The sequence below is a fragment of the Hyperolius riggenbachi genome, chromosome 7 (assembly GCF_040937935.1).
Source record: "Hyperolius riggenbachi isolate aHypRig1 chromosome 7, aHypRig1.pri, whole genome shotgun sequence".
NCBI classification, from domain to species: Eukaryota; Metazoa; Chordata; class Amphibia; order Anura; family Hyperoliidae; genus Hyperolius; species Hyperolius riggenbachi.
Window position 1 is genome coordinate 248,328,512 of NC_090652.1, and position 13,517 is coordinate 248,342,028.

Sequence of the window (13,517 nt, forward strand, 5' to 3'; positions counted from 1 at the left end):
GTGAAAGAGCCCATGGCCACCAAATGCATCCTCACCAGAAGCCAGGGGCGTAGCAATAGGGGGTGCAGAGGTAGCGACCGCATCGGGACCCTTGGGCCAGAGGTGCCCTGAAGGGCCCTCTCTCAACTACAGTATTAGCTCTCGATTGGTCCTGTGCTCATAAAAATCACTTCTATAGATACTTTGAATAGTGGTAATCATTAACAAACTGTTCCCCATCCCATTCTAGCACCTCTGACACTGTAGTTGCCATTGGCAGGTTTTGGTGCGCCATATTAATTGTTCTGTATAGAGTGCTTGGGGGGGCCTCATTGTAAAACTTGCATCGGGGCCCACAGCTCCTTAGCTACGCCATTGCCAGAAGCAATTCCTGTGACTGGAAAAACACTGCAGCAGGAGCAGCAGCACAGCTCATCTATATCCCTGGATGTCACAGGACCTGGCGGTGACAGCTGAGCTGATAAGAAAGGTGAGGAGGGCAGAGGACATGTGACACAGAGCTGCAGCAGCGCAGGGCGAGAGAGGCAGGAAGGATTTCCTGTTGCCAGGACAACGCAGGCAGCCGCCAGCCTGACCGCCGCCGCCTGTGTCTGAGGAGCCGCAGCTGGTCATGTGGGGGAAGCAAGATGGCGGCTGGGATCGCAAAGGATGCGGCGTGACTGCGATCTCCGCTCATCAGTCTCCAGTAGCAGCAGCAGGACAGCGGCTGCCCCCCAGCAGCGCCCCTCCTCTCCGCTCTGCTGTATGTAGCCCCGATCCTCCTCCCAGCCTCCGCACGGGGCATCTGTCACCTGGCTGCGATTGATGAGCCGCTTTGTAACTTTTGTGTTTGCTTTGTGCAGTGATGTGAGCGGGTCCATGCAGTGAGACCGGAGGGAAGCTCTATTAATAGCGGTGCAGATGGAGATCGCCGGCACTGCCATGGCTCTCTCATTATTTGGTGAGTACACAACTGCTTCTCATTCATTCATTGCTGCTGCTGGCTGGGCAATGTGTATTCTTCATGCATCTTTATCTATTGTTTCCTCTCCAGGCACAGCCTATAGGCGTGTGCTGCTGAGGGCTCCTCAGTCTGTCCTGAGAGCCAGGAGCATTTCATCTCTGTCCAACATAGATCAGATCCAAAGGCTGCATCCATCACAGCTACCCCCATCCAGAAATGTACCAAAATGGGAACAGAAAAGCCATTTCCAAGCAGCAATAATACTTATCCTTTTACAGTAGCTATATACGTATACATACTGGATAGCCTGTACATTTATTTGAGGAAACCAGCTTATCACTTATTTTGCACTGTGCCCCAGCTGCACTGCAGGCAGGGTGAGGTATGGGTTACTGGCAGCTGGTACAGTTGAGGTGACTTGGCAAGAAACCTCATGGGGAGGTGAGCCAGCGTGAAAGTCCAAATAGAACAATTCTCCAATCACAGCACAGCTGTCCACTTAGTTACATGGGAATTTCCCTATGGACTTTCATGCTGGCTCACCTTAATCATACTAGCACCTAATCTCAGCACCCTCCTGTCAGTTGGATAGCAGTAGACAGACAGCTCTCTGTCAGTTGGATAGTAGTAGACAGCTCTCTGTCAGTTGGATAGTAGTAGACAGCTAGATCAGTTGGATAGTAGTAGACAGCTATATCAGTTGGATAGTAGTAGACAGCTAGATCAGTTGGATAGTAGTAGACAGCTCAGTGTTCTCCCCAGGCTCTTTTAGCCGGGTGCTCCACCCGGCTAGTTTTGGTGACCACCCGGTTGTCAATGGCTCACCTCCTCCTGTGCTGTAAGCAGAGTTGCACACAGACGCACCGACCCTGCATTCTCTCAGCTATATCAGTTGGATAGTAGTAGACAGCTATATCAGTTGGATAGTAGTAGACAGCTATATCAGTTGGATAGTAGTAGACAGCTATATCAGTTGGACAGTAGTAGACAGCTATATCAGTTGGATAGTAGTAGACAGCTATATCAGTTGGATAGTAGTAGACAGCTTTATCAGTTGGACAGTAGTAGACAGCTATATCAGTTGGACAGTAGTAGACAGCTATATCAGTTGGGCAGTAGTAGACAGCTATATCAGTTGGACAGTAGTAGACAGCTATATCAGTTGGACAGTAGTAGACAGCTATGCCAGTTGGCTAGTAGTAGACAGCTATGCCAGTTGGCTAGTAGTAGACAGCTATATCAGTTGGACAGTAGTAGACAGCTATGCCAGTTGGCTAGTAGTAGACAGCTATATCAGTTGGATAGTAGTAGACAGCTATATCAGTTGGATAGTAGTAGACAGCTATATCAGTTGGATAGTAGTAGACAGCTATATCAGTTGGATAGTAGTAGACAGCTATGTCAGTTGGATAGTAGTAGACAGCTATATCAGTTGGATAGTAGTAGACAGCTATGTCAGTTGGATAGTAGTAGACAGCTATTTCAGTTGGCTAGTAGTAGACAGCTATGTCAGTTGGCTAGTAGTAGACAGCTATGTCAGTTGGCTAGTAGTAGACAGCTATGTCAGTTGGCTAGTAGTAGACAGCTATGTCAGTTGGCTAGTAGTAGACAGCTATGTCAGTTGGCTAGTAGTAGACAGCTATGTCAGTTGGCTAGTAGTAGACAGCTCTGTCAGTTGGCTAGTAGTAGACAGCTCTGTCAGTTGGCTAGTAGTAGACAGCTCTGTCAGTTGGCTAGTAGTAGACAGCTCTGTCAGTTGGCTAGTAGTAGACAGCTCTGTCAGTTGGCTAGTAGTAGACAGCTCTGTCAGTTGGCTAGTAGTAGACAGCTCTGTCAGTTGGCTAGAAGTAGACAGCTCTGTCAGTTGGCTAGTAGTAGACAGCTATATCAGTTGGCTAGTAGTAGACAGCTATGTCAGTTGGCTAGTAGTAGACAGCTATGTCAGTTGGCTAGTAGTAGACAGCTCTGTCAGTTGGCTAGTAGTAGACAGCTCTGTCAGTTGGCTAGTAAAAGACAGCTCTGTCAGTTGGCTAGTAGTAGACAGCTCTGTCAGTTGGCTAGTAGTAGACAGCGATGCCAGTTGGCTAGTAGTAGACAGCGATGCCAGTTGGCTAGTAGTAGACAGCGATGCCAGTTGGCTAGTAGTAGACAGCGATGCCAGTTGGCTAGTAGTAGACAGCGATGCCAGTTGGCTAGTAGTAGACAGCTATGCCAGTTGGCTAGTAGTAGACAGCTATGCCAGTTGGCTAGTAGTAGACAGCTATGCCAGTTGGCTAGTAGTAGACAGCTATGCCAGTTGGCTAGTAGTAGACAGCTATGCCAGTTGGCTAGTAGTAGACAGCTATGCCAGTTGGCTAGTAGTAGACAGCTATGCCAGTTGGCTAGTAGTAGACAGCTATGCCAGTTGGCTAGTAGTAGACAGCTATGCCAGTTGGCTAGTAGTAGACAGCTATGCCAGTTGGCTAGTAGTAGACAGCTATGCCAGTTGGCTAGTAGTAGACAGCTATGCCAGTTGGCTAGTAGTAGACAGCTATGTCAGTTGGCTAGTAGTAGACAGCTATGCCAGTTGGCTAGTAGTAGACAGCTATGTCAGTTGGCTAGTAGTAGACAGCTATGTCAGTTGGCTAGTAGTAGACAGCTATGTCAGTTGGCTAGTAGTAGACAGCTATGTCAGTTGGCTAGTAGTAGACAGCTATGTCAGTTGGCTAGTAGTAGACAGCTATGTCAGTTGGCTAGTAGTAGACAGCTATGTCAGTTGGCTAGTAGTAGACAGCTATGTCAGTTGGCTAGTAGTAGACAGCTATGTCAGTTGGCTAGTAGTAGACAGCTATGTCAGTTGGCTAGTAGTAGACAGCTATGTCAGTTGGCTAGTAGTAGACAGCTATGTCAGTTGGCTAGTAGTAGACAGCTATGTCAGTTGGCTAGTAGTAGACAGCTATGTCAGTTGGCTAGTAGTAGACAGCTATGTCAGTTGGCTAGTAGTAGACAGCTATGTCAGTTGGCTAGTAGTAGACAGCTATGTCAGTTGGCTAGTAGTAGACAGCTCTCTGTCAGTTGGATGATTGTAGACAGCTCTCTGTCAGTTGGATGATTGTAGACAGCTCTCTGTCAGTTGGATAATTGTAGACAGCTCTCTGTCAGTTGGATAATTGTAGACAGCTCTCTGTCAGTTGGATAATTGTAGACAGCTCTCTGTCAGTTGGATAATTGTAGACAGCTCTCTGTCAGTTGGATAATTGTAGACAGCTCTCTGTCAGTTGGAAAATAGTAGACAGCTCTCTGTCAGTTGGAAAATAGTAGACAGCTCTCTGTCAGTTGGAAAATAGTAGACAGCTCTCTGTCAGTTGGAAAATAGTCTGCTCTGTCAGTTGGCTAGTAGTAGACAGCTCTGTCAGTTGGCTAGTAGTAGACAGCTCTGTCAGTTGGCTAGTAGTAGACAGCTCTGTCAGTTGGCTAGAAGTAGACAGCTCTGTCAGTTGGCTAGTAGTAGACAGCTATATCAGTTGGCTAGTAGTAGACAGCTATGTCAGTTGGCTAGTAGTAGACAGCTCTGTCAGTTGGCTAGTAGTAGACAGCTCTGTCAGTTGGCTAGTAAAAGACAGCTCTGTCAGTTGGCTAGTAGTAGACAGCTCTGTCAGTTGGCTAGTAGTAGACAGCGATGCCAGTTGGCTAGTAGTAGACAGCGATGCCAGTTGGCTAGTAGTAGACAGCGATGCCAGTTGGCTAGTAGTAGACAGCGATGCCAGTTGGCTAGTAGTAGACAGCTATGCCAGTTGGCTAGTAGTAGACAGCTATGCCAGTTGGCTAGTAGTAGACAGCTATGCCAGTTGGCTAGTAGTAGACAGCTATGCCAGTTGGCTAGTAGTAGACAGCTATGCCAGTTGGCTAGTAGTAGACAGCTATGCCAGTTGGCTAGTAGTAGACAGCTATGCCAGTTGGCTAGTAGTAGACAGCTATGCCAGTTGGCTAGTAGTAGACAGCTATGCCAGTTGGCTAGTAGTAGACAGCTATGCCAGTTGGCTAGTAGTAGACAGCTATGCCAGTTGGCTAGTAGTAGACAGCTATGCCAGTTGGCTAGTAGTAGACAGCTATGTCAGTTGGCTAGTAGTAGACAGCTATGTCAGTTGGCTAGTAGTAGACAGCTATGTCAGTTGGCTAGTAGTAGACAGCTATGTCAGTTGGCTAGTAGTAGACAGCTATGTCAGTTGGCTAGTAGTAGACAGCTATGTCAGTTGGCTAGTAGTAGACAGCTATGTCAGTTGGCTAGTAGTAGACAGCTATGTCAGTTGGCTAGTAGTAGACAGCTATGTCAGTTGGCTAGTAGTAGACAGCTATGTCAGTTGGCTAGTAGTAGACAGCTATGTCAGTTGGCTAGTAGTAGACAGCTATGTCAGTTGGCTAGTAGTAGACAGCTATGTCAGTTGGCTAGTAGTAGACAGCTATGTCAGTTGGCTAGTAGTAGACAGCTATGTCAGTTGGCTAGTAGTAGACAGCTCTCTGTCAGTTGGATGATTGTAGACAGCTCTCTGTCAGTTGGATGATTGTAGACAGCTCTCTGTCAGTTGGATAATTGTAGACAGCTCTCTGTCAGTTGGATAATTGTAGACAGCTCTCTGTCAGTTGGATAATTGTAGACAGCTCTCTGTCAGTTGGATAATTGTAGACAGCTCTCTGTCAGTTGGATAATTGTAGACAGCTCTCTGTCAGTTGGATAATTGTAGACAGCTCTCTGTCAGTTGGAAAATAGTAGACAGCTCTCTGTCAGTTGGAAAATAGTAGACAGCTCTCTGTCAGTTGGAAAATAGTAGACAGCTCTCTGTCAGTTGGAAAATAGTAGACAGCTCTCTGTCAGTTGGAAAATAGTAGACAGCTCTCTGTCAGCTGGATAATAGTAGACAGCTCTCTGTCAGTTGGATAAGGGCCCGTTTCCACTAGTAAGTAATGCGAGTGCAGCTACCTTGCCGCATCGCATCAATTCCGCCGCCGGCCGCATCACTTTCACATCTCCGGATGCGGAAGTCCATGTTGGAGATGGGACGCGGTTGCGGCCGTGCGAAAGTCTGCAGCATGCTGCAGATTTTCGGATCGCTCCGCACCACACAACATGCACGCAGTGAAAACTCTTCTATTGCTGTGCATGTGTTTCAGCGCGCTCGCGGTGCGATGCGGCTATGTAGCCGCATCGCACCGCTCCTAGTGGAAACGGGCCCTGATAGTAGACAGCTCTCTGTCAGTTGGATTGCAGTAGACCGCTCTCTGTCAGTTGGATAATAGTAAACAGCTCTCTGTCAGTTTGATAATTGTAAACAGCTCTCTGTCAGTTGGATAACAGTAGACAGCTCTCTGTCAGTTTGATGGTAGACAGCTATGTCAGTTGGATAGTAGTAGACAACTATGTCAGTTACAGTGGAGGAAATAATGATTTGACCCCTCACTGATTTTGCAAGTTTGTCCAATGACAAAGAAATGAAAAGTCTCAGAACAGTATCATTTCAATGGTAGGTTTATTTTAACAGTGGCAGATAGCACATCAAAAGGAAAATCGAAAAAATAACCTTAAATAAAAGATAGCAACTGATTTGCATTTCATTGAGTGAAATAATTCACTTTTTCACCTGAGATTTCTCCTAGGAGATAATTTTTCATCTTCAATTTAAAATAACTTTCTAGCACTTTTCAACTAAAATAATACCAAAAAGTAGGTGAAAAAGTAATATCAAAATTATTTTGAGTATTTTCTTGCTTTCTGGTGACTTAAAAGGCATTTTATTGACAAGTTTAAAATGATCACCTAGGAGAAAACTCAGGTGAAAAAGGGAATTGCATATCGGCCCCTGTCTTTAACGTTAGAATTCTGAAGTTATTTTAAGGATAGAAGAGTTAACTTTAACCTAACCTGAGAGGGATACAAATGTTTCCTTTTAAACAATACCAGTTGCCTGGCAGTCCTGCTGATGTCTTTGGCTGCAGTAGTGGCTGAATCACACACCTGAAACAAGCATGCAGCTAATCCAATCTGACTTCAGTCAGAGCACCTGATCTGCATGCTTGTTCAGGGGCTGTGGCTAAAATTATTAGAGACACAGGAACAGCAGGAGAGTCAGGCAACTGGTATTATTTTAAAAGGAAAAATCCATATCCTTTTCAGTATAGGTTCCCTTTAAGGTGCCCATACACTGAGCCGATTAGCGTCCGATTGATCGAGATCGATCGCAAATCGATTGACCGGCCGATCGATTTGTGGCCGATTTCTAAAATCTAGGTCGATCTGTTGAGATTGCTTATCGTTTTGCATTGGACCTAATGGAAATCTGATGGCAAAAAGATGCCATCAGATCGATTTTCAATAGATTTCATACTGAAATCTGTTCCTAGTAAAAAAATGTTCCTAAACACATAAGATAGATCCGAAATCTATCTGATGATCTATCTGCTGCTAATCTAATGAGTGTATGGCCACCTTAAAGGGATACTGTAGGGGGGTCGGGGGAAAATGAGCTGAACTTACCCGGGGCTTCTAATGGTCCCCCGCAGACATCCTGTGCCCGCGCAGCCGCTCACCGATGCACCGGCCCCGCCTCCGGTTCACTTCTGGAATTTCTGACTTTGAAGTCAGAAAACCACTGCGCCTGCTTTGCCGTGTCCTCGATCCCGCTGATGTCATCAAGAGTGCACAGCGCAGGCCCAGTATGGTCTGTGTCTGCGCAGTACACTCCTGGTTAAATCAGCGGGAGCGAGGACACGGCAACGCAGGCGCAGTGGTTTTCTGACTTTAAAGTCAGAAATTCCAGAAGTGAACCGGAGGCGGGAGTGGCTGCGCAGGCACAGGATGTCTGCGGGGGACCATTAGAAGCCCCGGGTAAGTTCAGCTCATTTTTCCCCGACCCCCCCCCCCCCCCCCCCTACAGTATCCCTTTAAGAGATCTCTCCTTAACTTAAGACAGAAGAGTTAACTTTAGGTTTGCGTGAGGTAAAATGTTTCTTGAATACTACATACCTTATGGTGATAACTCTAGAAATGTTATTAAAGACAGGAGGTAACCTTAGTGAATTGAGGCCATAGTGTGCATGTGATAACAGCTAGACTCTTATGATGTCTAGACTGTGAAATGTTTAATGTGATCTTTTACCTTATTTGCACCTGCTTGCAGCTGGTCTGTGCTATCAGATGCATTGTTATTTTGAAACTGTGCATGAATTTTAGGGGAAGACTCGGGCACTGCAGACTCCTTCTGTAACCATAGAGATGGGATCAGGGCAGGTGTTATGAGCAGGTAGGGAGGTTGACAAGGCTGCATCCCCAGGGGTAGGAAGGGGAGCTGCTTGCATAGCAAAAGGAGAGGGGCTGATGGGACAGGAATAGCGGGGCTCAGTTCCTCTTATTATACATGAAGATGATGTATTGGGATGTGTTCTGAGCACTGCTGCTGCCACCTCTGGGTTTGCTTAGAAACTGGCTTCAGTGATCATTTGTAGATGCTGCAGATAAAACAGCAGAGTGAGTCTTGTCGTAGCTCAGAAGCAGCAGCCAAGTGCAGAAAGATCTGGACATGGCTAATGAAGGTAATAGATTATATTTAAAGTGCTAAGCAGGCCATCAATGCTCCTGTTCCATTCCTGGCAGAATCTCCTGGATAGCAAGTTTAATTTATAGTAATTCTGATTTTTGGACTAAAATCGGTTTGAAACTATTGATCGGAGAGGATGGAAAATCTCTCTGTATTGGGGGTGGGGCAGAAGTGACTGAAGACAAATGCCCCATAGCATTGCACTGCGCCCATCAGCGCTACAATGCGGCTCCATCAGTTTTCCAAAATTTTTTTTGCTGAAATCTAATTAAAAAAATGATGTACTGTGTATGGTAGGAATCGATCCTTCTTTCCGATCAGATAATCTGTGTATGGCCACATTTAGTGCACAACTGTAGTGAAAATCATGTAATGAATAAAATTGCTTATTTTTACAAAAGTTTGCTTTCCTGAAACAGAAAGAATTTGCGATAATTCAGGTTGGAGTGATCTTGAGATGTCTCCCAGTACAACACTGCTGAATATATGCAAATTAACTATTGTACCCTTAGAAGCTAAACTACCCTTTACTCTTAGGCCTGGAACCCACTGAAAACCGCAAACGCAAAACGCAACCGCTAGCGTTTTGTCTGAGCGGTTTGCAAGCTGATTCATGCGAGTTTTCGGTCGCGTTTTGCAACAGTGTATTTTTTTCCTCAGCGGTTGTGTAGCGTTTTGCGTTTCGCGTTTTTATCCTGATTGGTCCTGTGAATAATTTTTAATTTTGTTACAGTGTGCTGAACCGCAAAACGCTAGCAGAACCGCTCAGTTTAGGTTTTGCTGAGTGTTTCTGCTAGCGTTTCAATACTTTACATTGAAGCGCTAACGCTCCCAAAATGCTGCATGTCCTGCGTTTGCGTTTCTGGGAAACGCAAACGCTCCTGTGGAAGTTGCCCCATCCATTAACATCAGCTGAGCGTTTTGGCAAAACGCTAGCGTATCGCAGCGCTGCCAAAATGCTCAAAAAAACGCTCTTGTGGGTTCCAGCCCTTAGAAGCCCCATGCTAATGGGGCTTTTAGGACCATTGTAGTCCCTTACACACTCCAATGAGTTCTGGGTCACCATGAGCTTGCTGGTTAGTCTGTGTCTTATTTTTACAATATTCAGTTATAATTGATACATTATGCCAGTGTTTGTCCATTGTAAAATCTTTCCTCACCCTGATTTACGGTTTGAAATGTATCAAAGGTGGCAGCATCTTTAGTCCTGTCAGGTGCAGCTCTGCAGAATGTTTTGTTTCTTGAGTATTCCAAAGCCAGTACAATTCTTTGCCCTTTATACAAAATATACCTGGGCCCATAATTCACTTTTTCTCCTAGTTGCCTCCTAGAGTTATCTCCTAGGAGATAATTTTCATATTCTCTCTAAAATAACTTTTAAGCATTTTACAATTGAAAAAAACTACCCAAAAGTTGGTGAAAAATTACTATCATAATTATTTTGAGTATTTTCTCGATGCTGGTGGTTTAAAGCGCATTTTAGGACAAAATATGCAAATATCACCTAGGAGAAAACGGAATTGCATATGAGCATTCTGGTCTCCCACAATGCTCTGGGGGAAGAATTCCACATAGCTAAACAGCCTAGGCTAAGCATCACTGAGAGGGCAGGGTTAAATACCAATACTGTATATGGCTATAGAAACTTTCTGATACTGAAATTGTATTAAAGGATAACTGAAGTGAGAGCGAGATGGAGGCTGCCATATTTATTGCCTTTTAAACAATGCAAAGTTCCTGGCAGTCCTGCCGATCCTCTCTCTAATACTTTTAGCCATAGACCCTGAACAAGCGCATGCAGATCAGATGTTTCTGACCAGATTAGCTGCATGCTTGTTTCAGGTGTTTGATGCAGACACTACAGATGCCAGTATGATCAGGACTGCCAGGCAATTAGAATTGGACATATGGCAGCCTCCATATACCATTTACTTTAGTTGACCATTTAAAAGGGACCTGAACTCAGGACTTCCTCTCTGATCTAAAAGATAAGCAACATCATAATAAACTTTAAAGGGAACCTAAACTGAGAAGGATATGGATTTTTCCTTTTAAAATAATACCAGTTGCCCGACTCTCCTGCTAATCCTGTGTTTCTAAGGGCTCGTTTCCACTATCGCGAATCCGCATGCGTCCAACGCATGCGGATTCGCACATCTAATGCAAGTGGATGGGCCTGTTTCCACTGTAGCGTTGTTGAGGTGCGTTTTTTTCAGCGGTGAAAAACCGCACAAAAGAGCCGCAGAATTCGCCTGCGAGTGGAATGCATGCGAATCGCAGCTAATGTATTTAATGAAGAATTCGCATGCTGTTTTGGTATGCGAATTTTCATGCGAATTCGCATGAAATCAATGGAAAAGCACACCGGCATTGCCATGGTTAAATTCGCATACATCGTCATCCATGTGAATTTTCATGCGAATTCGCACAAAAAGTCGCATGCACACGCATGCGAAAATCGCATCCGCATGCGAATTTTGCCGCAGCGATTTCGACACGCAATAGTGGAAACGGGCCCTAATACTTTTAGCCACAGCCCCTGAACAAGCATGCAGATCAGGTGCTCTGATTGACGTCAGACTGGATTAGCTGCATGCCTGTTTCAGGTGTGAGATCCCGATAATACTGCAGCAAATTGATCAGCAGGAGTCAGCTTCCCTTTAAAGAAAGACATTTCTTTGTAAGGCCTAGTGCGCACCAGAGCGGTGTGGCTGCGTTTTGCGATCCGCTTGCGGGTGCGGATCCGCTAGGGTAATGTATTTCAATGGGCTAGTGCACACCAGAGCGGGAGGCGTTTTGCAGAAACGCATACTCCCGGGCTGCTGCAGATTTTGGATTGCGGATGCGTTTCTGCCTCAATGTTAACTATAGGAAAAACGCAAACCGCTCTGAAAAACGCCAGTTCAGAGCGGTTTGCCAGGCGTTTTTGTTACAGTAGCTGTTCAGTAACAGCTTTACTGTAACAATACATGAAATCTACTACACCAAAAACGCTTCACAAAACCGCAAAATGCTAGCTGAAACGCTACAGAAAACGAAGAAAAAGCGTTTCAAAATCTGCTAGCATTTTGCAGATCTGCTAGCGGTTTTTGGTGTGCACCAGGCCTAACAGCTGATACAAATACTGCAATACATCTGCAGTGTGTCTACTTCCTGCTTTCAAGGAAGCAGACATATTGTTAACATCCTGTGTTTACAAATTAGCTGCTCTGCCGAAGCAGAGGAGATTCTGGAGCTGACACAACAGAGAGATCAAATTACAGTTGTGATTAGTCACAGATGAGGGGAATTAGACAGGCTAAACCAGGCATGGGCAAACGTGGCCCTCCAGCTGTTAAGGAACTACAAGTCCCACAATGCATTGCAGGAGTCTGACAGCCACAGTCATGACTCATAAAGACAAATGCATTGTGGGACTTGTAGTTCCGTAACAGCTGGAGGGCCAAGTTTGCCCATGCCTGGGCTAAACTCTCTAAATACATGCAGGGTGCATTTCTCTCTGTTTTCCTCCTGCCCTGTGCAAGAGTTCAGGTCCACTTTAAAGAGAACTTGAACTGAAAATAAAGTCAAAATAAACATACACAGATCATACTTTCCTCTCATGTAGTCTACTCATCATCCTCTTTCTCCTCTCCTGCGTCCCATTTGTCCACTGTGATCAGTGGAATTCCCTGTCCTCCATTTTGAAAATGGCCATTACCCCATAACAGCTTCCTGGTCAGCACACTGTTAAACTGTAATATCGCCCACTTGAGCCATAGGGAAACATGGACATTATCTTGCACATTCAGTTGTAACTGACAGCAGCTGATATATAACTGACAGCAACTGGTATATTTTAGTTCTGACAAAATCATGTCAGAACTGGAAGGGATCACTGTATGAAGAAAATGGTGAGCTTCTAAGAGAAACTGACGGCGAGGTAAGTATGTAATATTCATTTGCAGCTACATCATGTGTTTATTTTAAATAATTTTACTCGCTTCAGGTTCCCTTTAAGCTTAAACGAGAGCCCTTACCGTGGTGTGAGTGCCTGATTTAGCCTATACTATTTTACCAATATGCAAGGTACAAGATGCAGTTGAAAATGTAACATTCATCCCTACTTTTTTTTTTTTTTTTTTTTTTTTTTTTTTTATGTACGGGGCTGGTGGATAAAAATATAAGTGTGTAACTTGATCTCCTCTGACTTCTGCTGTGGTGAATAGGGCCGCTCTCTGGGAGTTAAAGATCAATGAACTGACAGATGTTAGCTGCAAAGTGGAATCGTGTAAGATTTATTTTTGGCTGCAGTTTGTTCGATGACAAAACCTCCTTTTATAGTATTTACTAAGCACTGTGCTGAGGTCTTTGTTTTATAGTACTGTACTATGTATTATCAGTGACAGAACTATAGTTTTCTTAATAGTTTTCTGTATATATCATAAACTATTCAAACTGGTGTAAATCATTTTATCATTAAGGGCTCTTTTACATTTGGACGTTGCGTTTCAGGGGACATTAAGGTCGCATAACGTCCCCTAACACAACGCATGGGGGTGGTAATAGGAGGACGCTACATAGAGCCGCGTTATGCGGATCTTGGTACGCCTTTTTTGTCCTACAGACTGCGGAGATCACGTGATCGCAACATTACGCATATTGGCTGGCGAGCCAATAAGCGGCCGCTCCAGGAAGTAAACACTGCAGTGCATATCAATTAGCCATGTGGCTGGCCGCAATAGCGGACTCTCCCCTCCTCCTCTCTGGCCCCAAAAAACCCCAAAAAACATTACTGAGCATGTGCACACAGTCTAACGCGGCTAAAACCCTGTATAACGCACAGCATGCTGCACTTTATTTGAACGTGTAGCGTTACCCTGTAACGCAACGTGGGCTCTGTGAACAGCCCATTGATTTTACATTACTGTGAGTTGGGCTGCGTTACAGGCTGCACTAACGTGCGCCTGTAACGTCCCACTGTGAAAGCAGCCTTAAAGAGAACCCGAGGTGGGATTTCATTATGT

At 45.0% G+C, this 13,517-nt stretch overlaps 1 protein-coding gene across 1 annotated transcript in view; it reads left to right on the plus strand.

Annotated features, from left to right (window-relative positions):
* The first annotated feature begins 437 nt into the window (after nucleotides 1-437).
* CHN1 (chimerin 1) overlaps nucleotides 438-13,517 on the plus strand; it is a 160,084-nt gene continuing 147,004 nt past the window's right edge. Inside the window, exons 1-2 of the mRNA XM_068247020.1 lie at nucleotides 438-742; nucleotides 843-940. Coding sequence (XP_068103121.1) covers nucleotides 901-940 — 40 coding nt within the window. The 5' untranslated portion in view covers nucleotides 438-742; nucleotides 843-900. The remainder of the gene's footprint in view (nucleotides 743-842; nucleotides 941-13,517) is intronic.